Source organism: Felis catus, chromosome A2 (assembly GCF_018350175.1).
Source record: "Felis catus isolate Fca126 chromosome A2, F.catus_Fca126_mat1.0, whole genome shotgun sequence".
Classification (NCBI taxonomy): Eukaryota; Metazoa; Chordata; class Mammalia; order Carnivora; family Felidae; genus Felis; species Felis catus.
Genome location: NC_058369.1, coordinates 109,303,728 through 109,322,659, shown reverse-complemented (window position 1 = coordinate 109,322,659; position 18,932 = coordinate 109,303,728). Strand labels below are relative to the sequence as shown.

The window sequence follows — 18,932 nt, the reverse complement described above, 5'->3', positions numbered from 1 at the left end:
GGAGACCTGACATTGTGGGGGCAATTGGGAGCCATCCCCTTCACACCAACTCAACAATGGTTTGCTGCTAAAATAGCAGGGTAGGTATGGGGAGATGTAAATCTACCAAATATGGCCACAGTACAATCCACAAGCCTAATCTCTATGAAGACTGTCATGGCAGTCAGCCCTAGCTGCCACTGTCCCTTGGGGCCAAACTGGGGAGGGGCAGAGAGCAAGGGAGAGAAAATCCCAAGGATACTCTGCGTGGTCAGCACAGAGCTTGACGTGGGGCTCAAACTCACCAGCATGAGATCATGACCTGGGTCAAAATCAAGAGTTGGACACTTAACTGAGTCACCCAGGCACTCCATGTATCTGTTTGCTTATTATTTATAAAGTTTATTTATTTGGAGAGCCAGCATGAGTGGTGGTGGGGGGGGGGCAGAAAGAGGGACCGAGAGAGAATTCCAAGCAGACTCTGCACTGTTAGCACAGAGTCCAATGTGGGGCTGAAACTCACAAACTGAGATCATGATCTGAACCAAAACCAGGAGTCAATGCTTAACCAACTGAGCCTCCCAGGCATCTCCCTCCCTGTCTGTTTATTTAAAAAGCATGTGTTTAAATCTGTCATTTTTAACTGATCATATTAAGCTGCCCAAGCAGAATACTGTAAGTGATTTTTTAGCATTGTGGGAGAAAATATGAGAAATGATAATTTTTCCTCAAAATGTCTATAGGTGATAGCCTTGTAATTTGCCTATGGAATGTGCTAGAAAGGAATTAGTCAAGAGAACTTGATGAAATCTGGGTATAGCAATTCAGTGTGGACATGCTTTCCACTAAGGAGGTCAGCCAGATTCATTTATTCAGCAAATACTTGTTCAGTAGGCGCTGTGTGAGGTAGTTAGGGTTTTTCTCAGTCCCATGATTCTACATTATTTAACTTTAATACTGTAAAAGTCTCTTAATTCTACAACTAGAAAAGAATGTGAATAAATCCTTTGAAATATAAATAGTACTTAAAAAGGATTGCAAGTGCTTGGTTGCTGAACAAAATACCATAATTCCGTTATCTCTTAAGAGTGGTCTAAGACCATGTCTCCTAAATTTTTTTATTGTAACTTGTTTAAAAAAATATTTTGCATTATGACTCCATCAAACACATAAATACACAATATGTACGTATTTGAATTTCAAGAAAACCTGTCCTGTTTGCTATGTATTCTAACTTTACCCTTCTATTAATTTCTGTATCATTTATCCAAAAATGTTAACCTAAACTCCCTAAATTGATACACTAATAGGCCTTAATCTATAGTTTGAGAAAGAATAAAAGACTTAAAAGACTTTGCTGCTTAGAGTCTCTTACGACTTTTGGAAATAATCAAAGGACTTGGGTATATCTAATTATTTACATCTATTTTGACTGACTTTCTTTGAAACAATTATTTTATAGCTCTTTGAAGTCATTCTAGTAACTATCTTGGGGAGTTCATTGATTCATTGACTCATTGTGCAGATATTTGAATAACTATTAAGTCTAGCAATGCCTTGTCTTTCTCCCTCTTAATTGTTCAGTATTAACATTTAATTGGAAGTAATTTTTATGAAAAAATAGCAAGTTAAGATCTTTAAAAGTTGCTTTTAAGTGACTTTTTTTTCTGATAAAATACACTATGAAGAGATAAATAGCTTAGAGTACAAGTTAAATTCTTGATTATAGAGTAGTTTTGCCTACTGATTTAGTTGAGCATGTACTTAAAATGTTTTTAAAAAATAAAACAAAAACCTTACTGTGATGTTTTATTAATAAACTGAAATATATTTGATCACTGTTAATAATTCTTTCGTATAAACTTGAGCAAATCACAGACCATTATGTCAAAAGTGTTAACTGAATCCATGAACAGAGAAAAGGCTTAAACAATTACAAAAGTAATAATTTATTCCTTTCTAGTTATTTAAATCTTTCCTATTCATGGATTCATTTAACAGATACTGACATATGGTCTATGAGGTCAGGAATTCTGCCAGTCTTGGTTCATTATTATATAACAAGTGTCTAGCATACTGCCTGGCAAATGTTAGGTGTTTATTTTTGCTTGAATTACGAGAAATAAAGGAAACTTGTCATTTTGATCACAAATGTAGCAGTATTACATGGCTCATCACTAAGAATATAAATGATGTGCTGGAGACACAATGGATACTGACATAATTTTACCACCTCTTTCTCACAGACTGTTAGTGCATTTGTAGAAGTTAACAGTGGGCTCCCAAATCAGACTTGGTTCCACCCATGTCCCTGCATTTCTTAAGTGTGAGATCATGGGCAGGTCACTGCTTCCATGTCCTCTGTAAAGTGATAATAGTGATTTCCTGCGATCTGATATATAGGATGAGATATTGCAGGCAAGTGCTGTACATAGCACATGTTACTGAGCGAGCCATCAATCTTAGTTGCTGTTAATATTACTAATACTCCTTGGTTTAGAATGTGCCAAGCTCTGAAGTGTAGACTTTGCTTTCTGTGAGTTGGCAGCCTAGTGAAGGAGATAGAAAAGGAAACCGTAGAGTATGATGGTAAATCTCTCTAGCAGTAAGAGTACTCTGGAAGTGGAGAACAGGGATGCTTCTCCCAAAATGCCTGGGAAAGCTTCCTGGGGGAAGCCATATCTGAACTGATAGCTGAACAGGTGGAACTGAGCTTCCCATCTTGCCCCACCCCAAGATGGGGTAGGTGTGCTGGGTAGCAAAGGAAGTAACATAAGCAAAGACCTGGATGTGAGAGAAAATGTCCTAAATAAGAGGGGAATGGGACAGATGAAGTGGCATAGGGACAAGTAGGCTGACCTTGAAGGGTCCTGCTCAAGAAGCAGCAGGGGGTAACTTTAGGTTTGCACTTGAGAAAAATCCTCTAGAAGTGATGAGAATGTGTTATGTTGGGATAAAAAGTAGAAGGAGACCAGCTAAGAGGCTGGTGCAATAAATAATGGAGGAGATGAGTGCTTTGGTCACAGCTTGTGTCAGTGAAGACAGAACCTTGGGAAGCTTCACATTTAGAGACCACGGACTGTCACTTGTCAGTTGCGGGGGGGGGGGGGGCGTGTGGAGTGGGCGCTTTAAGTACAGTATAAATTCTAAACTGTGTGAGTACACTGTAATCAATTAAGTTTGTAATGAAAGGGATGGGGGATGGATGGGCTACAAAGCAGAGCAACCAACACTGAGACTTACTCCCTAATACTTTCTATTGACTGCACATCATAATACATATCTTACTCTTAGGTGCTTTGTGAATATTTCTGCATTGTTTCAGCTTGCTTGTGATTAGAATTCCCCCCAGTGTCTGACAAAACATAAGTAATTCTGGCTTTCTAGGAGCCTAAAGTTATTGAAATGAAGGTAAGGAGTCAAATGCTTGAAACAAAACCACATCACATAGGGAAGGTTATACTATTTTTTTTTTTTTGAGTTTTTGTAGCTGATCAGCTTAATGAAGAGCTTCTTTTGTTTTTATAACCTTTGAGATGATGCTGTGTTGAGAGATACTACACCGTTGCTGGTAGGTGAGATTGACCAAGGTCATTTATTCAACAAATAAATGAGGGTATACCAGGTATGTGAAAAGCAATGGGCAAAACAGATGTCCTTTCTGTCATGGAAGTTACCTTCTAGAAGATGGAATATGGTATTGTATTTTGGTAAAACGATTTCAAGAACTTTTTGGTACAAGATGGTAGTTTGGGAAAGCTAAGTAGAATGTATATGTCACCTCTTAATTGTTTCCCACTTAAGAGAGACCGTAGAGAATGAGGATTACAGGAGTTAGAACATGACTAAGGCTTAAGCCATAGTAAATGCTTAATGTTAGTTATTTTATGTCATAATGAAACTTTTTTGCCAATTTTGCAAAGGTTACGCTCTCTAATTTATCTCTTAAACCCCATCTACAAGCTCCATCTGGTAGCGAGGCTACAGTCATTGTCTTTCCCAGAATGAAGCAGCAGTCATCTCCTACTTGGTCTGTCTGCTTTCCCTCTTTCTCTACCAGATGTCTTCTCTACCTTGTAGCAAGAGTAAAACTGAGTGTACTAAATTAGCTGCTATTAAAACAAAACAAAACAAAACAAAAACAAACAAAAAAACCATGAAGTGAGTGACTTAAAGCAACATGTTACTACCTTCAACTTCTGGAAGTTAGAAGTTTACAGTAGGTATCACTGGACTAAAATATAAAGGTGTTGGCAATGCTATGTTTGTTCTGGACACTCAAGGGACAGTCCATTTCCTGGCCACTTTCTAGTTTCTAGAGGTTGCTTATATTCCTAGACTTGTGGTCCTGTATCACACTGGCCACTTTCTATTAACTCATCTGCTGCGTTGACTTTTCTGCCTCTTGTTCACGTTTAAGGATTCCTGGGATTAGATTAGACATACCTAGATGGTCTAGGAAAATCATTCCATTTCAAGATCCTTAACCACATCTGTAAAGTTCCTTTGGCATGTAGGGTTGTCCCTTCACAGGTTTGGGAAATTAGGAAGTAGTCTTAGGGGCTTTTCTGACTACTAGAGTTTTCTAGGCACTGTTTTATGACATGATACACATTTGGGTAAGTGAGCACTTTTTAAATTTTTTTAATTTTTTTATAGAAATGTCCTCTCCTGCATAAAGCTTTGTTTATGGCTTTGTATTATAACATTAAAACTCATCACATGGTCTGTGAGGCCCCATGGCTTAGCCTATTCTGGGTCTTGCCTTGACCTCCAGCTTCTTTATAGGCTTTCATCCCATTCCATTGCTGAAACGATTTGACTCCATTTGCTTCCTGGCCCTCAGGACCTTGTAATGGCTTTTACTTACAGCAGACCTTCATATTCCTTTGCCTATTTTTCCCTGCCACTCACCATTTGGATCCTATAGCAAATTCTGATTCCTTAGGGAATATCACCTTGGCCTTCTCTGTGCTAGTCAGATGATCTGCTTGCATGTGAGCCTGGATTTCTTCATAACACTTGATCACAGATTGCTGTTGTTCCTTGGGGTTCTTTGTTTGATCTGTAACCTCAGCAAAGGCAATATTTATTTTCATTGTGTTGTCAATGCTTAGTTTATCAGCATCTTCATTCAGTAAATACCTGTTAAAGGAATGGACTTAAAAGACAGTGTGCTTATAAAGTAGCTCTTTGTGTTGCTCATCTGTATATTACTGTTGTAGTGACAGGAAGAATGGGATTGGAAAGGGTTGGTTCAATTACAGAAGGTTGGAGGTTAATAATTAAGTAAATCAACCAAATGTTCACATAAATAAAACTCATTTCACTCAGTAATTTTCAGAACTTTCCATCTTTGTAAAAATGTGTATAAGATTTTCACTGTCTAGCATGAATACAGAGTGTCTCAGAGGCTGAGAGTTCTTTGTATGGAACGAGAAAAGACCTCGAATAGCCAAAGCAATCCTGAAAAAGAAAATGAAAGCTGGGGGTATAACAGTCTGGAGTGCAAGATGTATTACAAAGCTGTAATTATCAAGACGGTATGGTAATGCCACAAAAACAGACACTCAGATCAATGGAACAGAATAGAGAACCCAGAAATGGACCCACAAAAGTATGGCAAACTAATCTTTGACAAAGTAGGAAAGAATATCTGGTGGAATAAAGACAGTCTCTTGAGCAAACCGTGCTGGGAAAACCGGACAGTGACATGTAGAAAAATCAACCTGGACCACTTTCTTACACCATACACAAAAATAAACTCAAAATGAATGAAAGACCTAAATGTAAGACGGGAAGCCCTCAAAATCCTTGAGGAGAAAGCAGGCAAAAACCTCTTTGAACTTGGCCACAGCAACTTCTTACTCAATATGTCTCCAGAGGCAAGGGAAACCAAAGCAAAAATAAACTATTGGGACCTCGTCAAAATAAAAACTTCTGCACAGTGAAGGAAACAATCAGCAAAACTAAAAGGCAAGTGACAGAATGGGAGAAGATATTTGCAAATGACATATCAGATAAAGGGTTAAAATCCAAAATCTACAAAGAACTTATCCAACTCAACACCCAAAAAACAAATGATCCAGTGAAGAAATGGACAAAAGACATGAATAGACACTTCTCCAAAGAAGACATCCAGATGGCCAACCTACACATGAAAAAATGCTCAACGTCACTCATCATCAGGGAAATACAAATCAAAACCACAATGAGATACTACCTTACACCTGTCAGAATAGCGAACATTAACAACTCAGGCAACAACAGATGCTGGCAAGGATGTGGAGAAAGAGGATCTCTTTTGCATTGTTGGTGGCAATGCAAGCTGGTGTAGCCACTCTGGAAAACAGTATGGAGGTTCTTCAAAAAACTAAAAACAGAACTGCCCTACGGCCCAGCAATTGCACTACTAGGCACTTATTCATGGGATACAGGTGTGCTGTTTCGAAGGGACACATGCACCCCCGTGTTTATAGCAGCACTATCAACAATAGCCAAAGTATGGAAAGAGCCCAAAAGTCCATCAAGGGATGAATGGATAAAGAAGATGTGGTGTATATATACACAATGGAGTATTACTCGGCAATCAAAAAGAATGAAATCTTGGCATTTGCAACTAGATGGATGGAACTAGAGGGTGTCATGCTAAGCTAAATTAGTGAAAGACAGGTATCATATGACTTCACTCATATGAGGGCTTTAAGACACAGAACAGATGAACACAAGAGAGGGGAAGCTAAAGCAATACAAAAACAGGGAGAGGGACAAAAAATAAGAGACTCTTGAATATGGAGAACAAACAGAGCATTACTGGAGGGGTTGTGGGAGGGGCAATGGGCTAAATGGGTAAGGGGCATTAAGGAAGACGCTTGTTGGGATGAGCACTGGGTGTTATGCATAGGGAATGAATCACTGGAATCTACTCCTGAAATCATTATTGCACTATATACTAACTAACTTGGATGTAAATTGAAAAAAAATAATAATTAATTTTAAAGTGACCTTTACTCAGAGTTAGTATCGTGGGTCAGAGGCAGTTTGCCTGGTCTGTGCCTGTTGGCTCTATGTGGAACATAGAGTCTATAATGACCTCAAGCTCTGTTAGTGCTGGTGTTCAAGAAGTCTGCCAAAATCTAATGCAGTTGCCACTCAATGCTATGGAGTATGCAGTGCAAAATGTCAGTGTTTAAAAAAATATTTTACAACAGAAAAATTGTTTAATACTTTGTGTGACTCAATAGGTCAATTCGTTAATTAAATATTTTATTACAAAGTTTATCATTTTGAACTTGATATAATCTTAGTATCCCATTTAAGACATGATGTTTCACTTGGATGTAGGCAAAGTTATGCAGCTGTGTTAGTGATTTGATGGATTTCTTGAGAGAGACAGAAATTCTGGTATTCAAAACTGCTTTGACTTGTTCCTATTTTATTGAACAAATGATTTGGAAAAAATCAATTTAAAGGACTTATTACTGCATTCTTTTATCTCAATGTACTGATAATAGAATCCAAACTTTGAAATCCATATCTATTGTATAGTATTTATATAGATAAAATTTGACTATGGAGTATAAAACATTAACTACATCTGTTACTATCTATAGTGTGAAATATTCACTGATTAACAATCTTTTTACTAGACACAATAAAATGCATAAAACTGATTTAACTTTCAGTTTTTGATAGCCCTATGAAGTTACAGTAGTGCTTACTAATTCAGTTTTGTTACTAGCTTAACTTGTATAAGGCTCTATTTATATTAAATGTATGTACTCTTTCCTTTTAGAGTATGTTGGATAAAGGACATTGTTGTTGCAGTAACTGGAGAGAACATGGAAGCAATGAAGGGTATCATTCAGAAGTACCAGCATCAACGCATCTCACTGGTTGAAGCTGGAGTGACCCGTCACAGGTCAATTTTCAATGGACTCAAAGCACTGGCAGAGGACCAGCCTGACTCTAAACTGTCTAAGCCAGAAGTTGTGATAATCCATGATGCTGTGAGACCATTTGTTGAAGAAGATGTCCTTCTTAAGGTTGTCACAGCTGCTAAGGAATATGGGGTAAGTGTTTATACTTCTGAAGGTGGATAAAAGATGCAAATACGATAGCAAATGTTGAATTGCTGGATTTTGATGAAATCCTATTTAAATGTCTATATGAAACACGCATGATGACTTAAAAGCATCATGCTAAATTTTTTTTCAGGAAGCTTGAAGTGTTGTAGGTCATGAGACTGTACCGGAATTTGTTTTTTCTTACAGTCCAGTGCCTCATCATAACATGAGCTTTTTGGAGAAAAATGTAATAATGTCTTCAGAGTATGGCTATGTATGCACCTTGAATAAATGAGAAGCAATGTACACTTACCTGAAAATACCTAAGAAAATTCTCAAGTCTAGGACACACATGATTATCAAAAATTTGGCTGATCACATGCACATTGTGTTTTGACTTTCCGGAACTGGTTTACTTTCCAGCACGAATAACTAGGCAAGATTTTCACACCCTTTAAAATGAAACATTTTAAGATGACACAGAATTCTGTGTGATATTTCACCAAAGAAGACAGGATAGCAAAAGACCTTTGGTAATGTCTAGAACATCTTTGTTTTGTTCTTATATTAGTAGATAAAAATCCTAAAAATAAGGTAATAGCTTTCTAGTCTAAATTTGAGACAGTGCAACATGTTGTACACAGTTGGTATAGCATAATAGCAATAAGCTATGGAGCTGGACATGCTTAGGTCCCTCTTAAACATTTTTTAATTAATGGTGTATGTGCAACTTTCTCAACCTCGTCGAGCCCATTTTCTTTACTTTACTTACTTGTAAAAATACAGACGATGGAGTGCCTGGGTGGCTCAGTTGGTTGAATGGCTGACTTTTGATTTTGGCTCAGGTTATGCATGACCTCACAGTGATGAGTTTGAGCCTTGAGTCAGGCTCTGTGCTGAGTGTGGAGCCTGTTTGGGATGCTCTCTCTCCCTGTCTCTCTGTGCCTCCTCTAGTTGTCTCTTTGTTTCTCTCTCTCTTTAAATAAACATTTAAAACAATGCAGGTGCTAATACCTGTGGGGTTTTTTATTATTGGAAATTAGGTGTTAAGTTTTTAAAAATAAAAAAGGTATTAAGATGAATTACAACATGTAGGATTGTAGACCAATGGAAGGAGTCCTCTAACCCTTCTTAGCCATATGGATGGTGAGTTAAAAAATACCAATCTGGAAAAGATAGTATTTGATTTGTCTTCAGTGATCTATGTGTAACTGCAATTTTGTCAGGAAATTGGTGGTAATTTTATCTCATCTCCCTGCAGCATGAATTCCTTTCAAACCTGTATAAGAATTCCATCAATCAAATAAAACATTTTTCTTCAGTGTAACTTAAAAATGGTAGCTTGATGTAGTGTTAATGGAGTGAAAATGATCATAGAGGTACGTTAGTTGACCTCAAAACTTGGTCAGGGCCCTCCTATTTCTTCTGTGACTCCTTCCTGTTCTCCAGGCTCCTTTACTGTAGTAGATGCAAGATGATCAGTTAGAAGTGAAATGAAGAGGAAGAAAAGGGCACAGGATTTATAACACTGAGGAATTAGAGTGAAACTTGACAAATTTGAGCAAGTTCCTAGGGAGCACTGTATAGGTGGGGCAGATAATGAAAAATTTATACTATAAGGCAAATAAAATTAGAGATCTTTGGCTATGTTACCTTTTGGAAAAATGTCATTCAAACTCACAATACAAATTACACATTTGGAATTTTTTTGCTGATTATTTTTTTTTTTTGAGATCTTATTTCTAAGATTGTTCATAAAGTGATACTTGTGGTAATAGGTCTGAAAGTTAAGAGGACTCTCCTGCTGCAGTTAATAATAAGCTAAGATATCCTGGTTTAACTGGTGACTTAATAAAACATAAACATGCATAGCATTTACTGTTTTTTTTTTTGTTGTTGCAGATGTGTTGGAATTCTTTGACTCTTTATAATGAATGTTAATAGAATAACTTTTATGTATTATGCACATGATTAAATCATACATGATATTTTAATGAAATCTGTGAAACTTTGATTGAAATAAGAAGCTAGTTTTAAGCAAAATCTTCACTATTTATTTTGAAGCTTCAGGAACTTGATGTCTTCTAGGAATAATGTCTTGTGGGGCGCTTGAGTGACTCATTTGGTTAAGCGTCTGACTTTGGCTCAATTCACGATATCACGGTTTGTGAGTTTGAGTCCCACATGGGGCTCTCGACTGTAAGCACAGAGCCTGCTTGGAATCTTCTGTCCCCCTCTCTGCTCCTCTCTGGCTCATGCTTGTGTTCTCTCTGTCTCTCTCAAAAGTAAACATTTAAAACAATGGAAGTGATGTCTTGTTTGGATGGTGTTAAGGAATAATTTTCAAGAAAGTAGGAAATGAGTTTAATACAGATAGGTGAAATACTTTTTTTTTTTTTTTTTTTTTATTTATTTATGTTGATAGAGCAACCACAGGGGAGGGGCAGAGAGAGAAGGAGAGAGAGAGAATCTTAGGCTCTATGCTCATTGTAGAGTCCAACACGGGGCTGGATCCCAAGACTCTGGGATCATGACCTGAGCCAAAATTAAGAGTTGGGTGTTCAGTTGACTGAGCCATGTAGGCACCCCACGAATGATTATTTCAACATCCTGTAGATTCAGTTTGCATATATATATATATATATATATATATATATATATATATATATATATAAATATATATAATATATTTGAGAATTCTTGCATCCATGTTCATCAGGGATATTGGCCTCTAGTTCTCTTTCTTAGTGGAATCTTTGTCTGGTTTTGGAATCAGGGTAATGCTGCCTCTAAAATGAGTTAGGAAGTTTTCTTTCAATTTCTATTTTTTGGAAAAGTTTGAGTAGAATAGGTATTAACTCTTCTTTAAATGTTAGGTAGAATTCCCCTGGGAAGCCATCTGGCCCTGGATTTGGTTTGTTGGGGATTTTTGATTACTGATTCAGTTTCTTTGCTGGATATCGGTCTATTCGAATTTGGTATTTTTTCCTGCTGCAGTTTTGATATTTTATGTTTCTAGAAATTTATCTATTTGTTCCACGTAGTCTGATTTGTTAGAATATAATTCTTCATACTATAATCTTGTAATTGTATGTATTTCTATTGTGTTGGATGTTATTTCTCCTCTTATTTGTTTATTGGGGTTCTTTCTCTTTTAGGGGGCATATCGGTATTATTTTTTCAAGTAAACAGCTGGTTTCATTGATCTAAATATTTTTTTCACTTTCTATATCATTTATTTCTGTTCTAATCTTTATTACTTCCCTTCTACTGGCTTCAGACTTCATTTGTTCTTTTTATAGCTCCTCCAGGTGTAAGGTTAGGTTTTTTGAGATTTTTCTTGTTTCTTGAGGTAGGCTTGTATTGCTGTATACTTCCCTCTTATGACTGCCTTTGCTGCATCCCAGAAGTATTGGACCATTGTGTTTTCATTTTCATTTGTTGCCGTGTTTATTTAAAATTTTTTTTTTTATTTCTTCATTTCTTGGTTGACCCATTCATTCTTTAGTAGCATTCTTTAGTTGTTTAATCTCTATGTTTTTTTGGTCTTTGCAATTTTTTTTCTTGAGATTGACTTCAAGTTTCACAGTGCCATGGCCAGAAAAGATGCATGGTACAATCTTATTTTTTTTGGTATGTGATGAAGCCTGATTTGTGACCTGGTATGTGATCTTTGCTGGAGAATGTCCCATGTGTATTTGGAAAGAAGGTGTATTTTGCTGCTTTAGAATGAAATGTTCTGATATATTTGTTTTGTGCATCTGGTCCAGTGTGTCATTCAAAGCCACTGTTTGCTTGTTGATTTTTTGCTTAGATGATGTGTCCATTGATGTAAATGAGGTGTTAAAGTCCCCTGCTATTACTGTATTATTATCAATGAGTTTCTTTATGTTTGTCATTAACTGTTTTATATATTTTGGTATTCCATGTTGGAATTCAATTTACAGTTGGCAGTAGTTCCGCATGTTATGATGTAGTGCCCTTCTTCATCTCTGGTTATAGTCTTTGGTTTAAATATAGTTTGTTTGGGGGCACCTGGTGGCTCAGTTGGTTAGATATCCAATTTTGGCTCAGATCTTTATCTTGTGAGTTGGAGTCCCAAGTCGCCCTCTGTGTTGACAGCTCAGAGCCTGGAGCCTGCTTCAGATTCTGTGTCTCCCTCTTTCTCTGCCCCTCCCCTGGTTGTGCTTTGTCTCTGTCTCTCTGTCTCTCTCAAAAATTAAAAAAAAAATGTTTACTTATATATATGGCTAGTCTGGGTTTCTTTTGATGTCCATTTGCATGGTAAATGTTTCTTCAGCCCCTCTCTTGAAATCTTCAGGTGTCTTTAGGTCTAAAATGAGTCTCTCATAGGCAGCATATAGATAGGTTCTGTTTTTTTTTTAATCCATTCTGACACACTGTGTCTTTCGACTGGAGTCCCTTTACATTCAGAGTAATTATTGATAGATACGTATTTAGTTTCATTTTATTACTTGTTTTGTCATTTCTGAAGTATCTTTGTTAATTTTGGTCTTTACTTTTGACTCAGTATTTCTTACAGGGCTGGTTTAGTGGTCACAAACACCTTTAGTTTGTGTTTGTCTGGGAAACTCTTTGTCTTTCCTTCTATTCTGAATGATAACCTGCTGTGTTGAGTATTCTTGGCTGCAGATTTTTCTCAACCAGCACAATGAATATTTTATGCCACTCCCTCCTGGCTTGCCAAGTTTCTGTGCAGAGATCTGCAGCTAGCGCTATGGGTCTCCCTTGGAAGTTAAGGACTTCTTTTGTCTTGATGCGTCTAGGATGTTTTCTTTTTCTCTATATTTAGCAAATTTAACTACAATATGTCTTGGTATTGACCTGCTTTTGTTGATTTTAATGGGAGTTCTCTATGCCTTCTGGATTAGGATATCTATGTGTTTCCTTCCCCAGAATAGGAAAATTTTTACTTCTTACTTCCTGAAATAAACCTGCTGCCCCCTCTTCTCTCTCGTCCTCTGGGACTCCTTTTATACAAATATTACTGTATGTGATGGAGTCACTGAGTTCCCTAAGTCTACTTGCGTGTTGCATAATTCATTCTCCCTTTTGTTCAACTTCATTATTTTTCATAATTTTCTCTTCTCTATGACTTACTCATTCCTCTGCTTCTTTCATCCTTGTCATTCTATCCAGTCTGTTTCAAATCTCCGTTGTTGGAGTTTTCATTTTTGCCTGATTGGTTTTGAGCTCTTTTATCTCTGTGGTAAGGGTCTTCCTTATGTCCTCCTGTTCTTCTCAGTCTCAGTGAGTGTCCTTGTGGTTGTTACTTTAAATTCTCCATCAGGCACATTACTTGTATCAGCTAGATCTCTGGCGGGATCTTTCCTTGTTCTTTCCTAGGGGATGAGTTCCCCTCCATCTTGGCATTTTGTCGAAGTCTCTGTCGTCTTCTCTGTGTTGGAAAATCCTATTAGGTTTCCTGTTCCTGAGAATAACGGCTTTATGAAGGAGAGGTCATAAAGTGTTCAGGGCCTGGCGCTTCAGGCCCTGTCTGTGGTGTATGCTGCATGTAGTCTGCTGCTGTGCTTTGGCTGCTCTATTGCTCAGGCCAGTCATTTGCAAAGGGTTTCCTTGTCTGTAGCATGCAATGTTTGGATCTTGGCCAGAGCGTAGTGAATTTTAACTAGGTGTGGTCTGGTCTGCTTGTTAAATGAGATTCGATGCTCCTTCCTCTTGACTTGAAGCCTTGCAGAACTCTCTGGTTGGAAGACATGGTGTGAGTGCAGGTTTCTGCTGATCTTCTGGTGAAGGGGTCTGCTGTGCTAGGCCTTAGGCATGCTTGTCTGAGAAAAGGAGGACCAGCAGAGTCCTGGCGTGTCAGGACTTGGTTTAAGCTGGTGAGGCTGCCAGTTACGGTATGCTGTTGAGTGAATCTGGTTGGCCCTGTGCTCTTTAGTGAAGCTGGTTTATGCTGAGGGGTCATGGAGGGAGATGGCACCAGCCAGTTCCTGTGTCCATGGAGAAGAGTCTCTGTGCTTGCTGCTGTCAGGGAGTTACCCCCCCCTCGCCCCCCCCCCCCCCCCCGAATATCAAGTAACTTCCCCATAAGCGTCCCAGGCATCTTTCAGATTGCTGATGTCACACAGTCAGTCTCCAGGTTGCTTGCCCACCTGGAACAGTACATTGTCGTTGGGCTCTATCCCAGTCAAGCCTGATGCCTTTTTTTTTTTTTTTTAAATATTTGTTTTTAATGATGACTTTTAAACTGCAAACTTTAAGGATGTGTGTGTTAGGGGGCCTGCACTAGTCTTCTGGGGAGGGTCTCGCCACTCTGGGACAGATGTAGGTTTGACTGAGAAGGGCAGGTAAGCCAGAGCACAGGGGCATGGGGTTTGTAGCGATGCAGGCTAAGCAGCCAGTGTCTGGGTTAGCTGCCCTCAGCAGGTGTCTCTGCGCCTATGCTGAGGGGCAGGGGAGGGAAGTGCTGCCTGCCCGCTCTTCTGTCCCCAGACAGGCGTTTCTGTGAACACCGCCTCTAGAGGCAGTGGAAGAGTGAACGGTCTCTTCCCAAGCACTTTAGGCAACCCTCAGATCATGCAGTCTTTCCCGGATGGTTCGCCTGCCTTCTTTCCAGGAGCAGGGCAGTGTTCTCAGGCCTCTTTCCCAGCCAAGCCCGCCAACCGCTAAAACTCCTGGCTTTGAGACCTGCTGGTGAAACTCAAGAAAATCAGCCTCTCTCGTTTTCCCAGCCAATGGCTTTGGAGAAGACTTCTGAGTGTACCCACGTGCACTCCGATCTCTCTCTTTCTCTTAGCTTTCTTTGTGGCCAGGACTCCTTTCCCTCTGCAGCACCCATGATAGGTTTCTTCCCCAAACCATGTCTCCATACTTCATACCTTCCTCTGTGTGGCCTCTTCTATCCCTCTAGTTGTACAGTCTGTTCTGTCAGTACTCAAGTCACTTTCCGGAGTATGATTTGACAATAATGTAGCTGTGTTCAAGGGATAAGTCAAGTCTAGGGTCCTCCTGCTAAGTTAGCATCTTAGCTACATAGTGTCTGCCAGGTTGATTTTAAAGTCACTTATTTTTCAAAGGTATTGTGCATTGTCTCTATGGTGTGACTAGATAATATCTTTTTCCTCCCTTGCTTAGGATTTATTCATGCAGTTTGATTAATATCTTATCAATTCTAGAGCCTTCCATATCATTAACTTTTAAATATTGACTTTGCCCCATTTCTGACCCTACAGCTTTTTCTCCCTTCTACTTATGCATCACTGTATGTGTGGTAAACCTTCCCCTGTCCTCATAACATCATTTTTTTTTTCTGGCGCGCGCGTGTGTGCATGTATGGGGGGGGGGTGGTGTTTTCTGAGTAGCCTTGGTTTTCATTTATATTAGTCCTAATATAATCTCTTGTTGAAGTATTGTCACAATCAAAATTTGACTTCCTGGGAGTTTGATTTGGTCCTTTTCAGCTGTCATTGCCCTCCCCCCCCCTTTTTTTTTCACGATTTTATATTCTTTCAGTACTTAAATATAAATATTTAATTTATCGTGCTAATGTAATTCTTCGTAGTTCTTAACTTCTTCATTTCTCCACTTTTATTCAAGATTTGTTTCTTCCTCTGTTGAGCAGTGTGTATTGTAGTCCCATGTTTGGCAGGACTTTATCAGTAGGAATCCTTTGGGCATGGGATGAAGATGTGTTTTTGAAGCAGATTTGTGTTCTGCCAGGGATTCTGAGGGTTTTACCATTTTGGATTCACATTATGTTAATTTTTGGCTTGAGGTTTTATCCACCTTATGGTCATGTTAAACCAAACTCTGAACTCCCATTAAGTCTAGATGACAGGGCCTCTCAGGGAAGGTTCCCCTCCCCATCAGAATACAAGCCAGGATAGACAGACAATTTTGTATAATCTTAACGCACTGGTTATTGTGCTTTATCTGGCTTACCTTTTAAATGGTTACCTGGATCTTAATGTGAGGACCACAGTTCTTGTGGACTAGGTAGCATAGTCTCAGGACAGAATTCCTCATTCTGTCTCATTTGTTTATACTAAATCCTCTTAATAATCCAACGCATCTCCACTGTCTTCCTTGGATTCTGGATGTGATGTTAGTCCTAGGTAGTTATCTCATGAGTCACGGTTCTAAAATAATGATTTTTTAAAGTTTATTTATTTATTTTGAGAGAGAGAGGGAGAGAGAAGGGGAGGAGCCTAGAGAGAAGAGGAGACGGAATTTCAAGGCAGGCTCCATGCTCAGTATGGAGCCAGATGTGGGGCCCGATCTCGACTGTGAGTTCATGAACTGAGCTGAAACCAAGAGTTGGCTACTTTGCTGCTTAACCAACTGAACCACCCAGGCACCCCTAAAAAATTACTAAAAACAAATAACCTTAAGAGTCACACTGGGGAAAAAAGCTATTAGTAACATTTTCTCCTGAACTTTTTTTACATTGCAAGAGGTTTTGCAAGATAATTTGTCAGCCATAGTCCTGAAATTAGAAGTTTTTTACTGGGGCACCTGGTTGGCTCAGTCGGTTGAGCGTCTGACTTCAGCTCGGGTCATGATCTCAGGGTTTGTGAGTTCGAGCCCCGCGTCAGGCTCTGTGCTGACAGCTCGCCGCCTGGAGCCTGCTTTGGATTCTGTGTCTCCCTCTCTCTGTGTCCCTCCCCTGCTTGTGCTCTGTCTCTCAGTAATAAATAAACGTTAAAAATTAAAAAACAAAGGTTTTTTACTAAGTATAAATTATTTTTATATTTCTGCATAATTAAAAGTCCAGAGATGGAAAAGTAGTAACGAGGACATTGTTATAAGGGAGATGTTGGACAGGGTAAAATAAGTTGGAACATAGAAATGTGAGAGAGTCATTTTAGGACTAATAAGCTAGCTATTATATACACAAAACTGCCAGTAATAACATGAATTTGAAAATGATAGTGCATCAGAAAGGCAACCTCCTCAAAATGTGTTCCTGAGAGAAGACATTTCCATAGTTACTTGCACATATTAAAGCCCTGTGTTCTTGGATCTCTAATCATGTTTTATCTTCTCCTCCCTTGTCAAGTTCTGACAGTAACAGGTCACATTTATTGCTCCTTCTTTTGCACCTCCTCAGTGCAAAAGTTGACTCCTCAGTGCACAGCGATCTGGGTTCTTCTCTGACTACTCTGTCCAAAATCACCTGTAATTTTTCAGCTCCCATTCTATATGTGCAGTTTTAGTCTGTTATAAAATAAGTAAGATGACTGGCTTTTATACCTGGTTCCTTGAAGGGAGAATTGAAGTATTTAGAATTTCTGAAGTAATAGAGGAGGGTTTTTGTTTTTCATGATCCCCTTCCATCTCCCCTGAGATGATGCTAATGAGATCACTCGGGATCTGGGCTGGTTGTCAGAAATACTAATGGTGTCTCATTACCAATGGCAGTTGGAGGTTTGAGACTTTGAACCAGCCCAACCTCTGGGGGAGAGTAATTGGGCTGGAGACTGAGTTGAACCACATGGTCAATGATTCAGTGACTCACACTGACAAAATGATATCCCAATGAAGACCCTGGACACTGAAGCTCAGGGGAGCGACCTGGTTGAGCAGCGATGTGCTGATTGCATGGGGAGAGGGCACCGCAGAGGCTGTGTTCTGAACTCGCAAGCCCTCACCCCATGTTTCTCTACGTTTATCTGGTCTGATACATATCCCTGGTCATACACATGTGATCATAAATAATCATTGTCAAAATGTAGTTCTAATCATTTTCCTGAGTTCTAGGAGTTTTGGGTAAACTTCATTGGAGGTTGTGAGAACCTTCTGGGTTTGCAGCCAGTAGGTCAGCAGAGCTGGTGATGTGGGGATTCCACTTGGGTCTGGTGTCTAAAATAAGGGCATTCTGGTTGTGAGCTGTGGGGGTTGTGCTAAGTCCAGGTGGCTGACATTAGAAAGAATCATATTATACCAAAGCAGCCTATACAGAATGTCTTAGCTAAGTTGACAACGTTAGCCAGACCTTCCTTCTGCAGCTCTCTCTACTTTGTCTTCTGTGACTGCAATCTTTGCTGTTTTTTTTTTTTGACCACTCTTTCCAGATACATCTTCCCATACTCAAAATGTTTCCTTTAACTTCTTTTATAACTGAACAAAGTACTTCTGAGCAATCAAAATTATGCTCACATTACTTAATTGAAAACCTGTTACACAGTAAAATTCACTTTTGGGAGGGTATACAGTCTGAGTGTTTATACCTGTATAGATGATTACAATCACAACAGAACTTTGTAACACGCCAAAGAATTCCCTCCTGCTGCTGCCTGGTGCTCAGACCCTTGCTCTCTTCCTAATCCAGGTCAATTCTTGATAGGTGCTCTGTCCCTTTGTTTTTGTCTCTTCCAGAGTACTGTATAAAAAGAATCCTACAACATGCAAGTTTGTGAGATGATTATTTGACGTGGTACAAAGCATTTGCATGTACCCGTTTTAACTCCAAATTGACATATTTACTCTGAAATCTCTCATGCTATAGCTTCTCTGCTATAATTGCAGACCTGGTATGTTAAGCTTCCAACTGAACAGAACCATTTAAATTTGCCTTTTTTAGCATCTCTGGAATAATCTATAGGTTTGAACTCCTTAATCTTCCTTGATTTCTTTCCTTGAATTAGCTTTTGGAGACCAGGGGGGAACCATTAAATCTCCCCCTCCCCCCATCTAAGACTTGAAGTTTAGAAAGATGGCTGTCTCCCTGGTTAGATAGATGGAGTACAGGAGGTTGAGGGGACTGAAATTAGTTTGGGATCTATGTAATGATCTAGCGAAGTGGTCAAAGTCTATTTAAGCAGACTGAAATAGAGAAAGAAGTAGAGGTTGGGGGCCAGGGGAAGAGTTTAAGGAACTGGATTGGCTGGACCTGATTGGATG

The 18,932-nt window shown here is 39.0% G+C and overlaps 1 protein-coding gene across 6 annotated transcripts in view; it reads left to right on the top strand.

Annotated features, from left to right (window-relative positions):
* CRPPA (CDP-L-ribitol pyrophosphorylase A) overlaps positions 1-18,932 on the top strand; it is a 670,733-nt gene that overhangs the window by 11,523 nt on the left and 640,278 nt on the right. For all 6 annotated transcript variants that reach the window (XM_045052438.1, XM_045052440.1, XM_045052439.1 and 3 more), the window contains exon 2: positions 7,775-8,051. In XM_045052438.1, the coding sequence (XP_044908373.1) occupies positions 7,775-8,051 (277 nt within the window). The remainder of the gene's footprint in view (positions 1-7,774; positions 8,052-18,932) is intronic.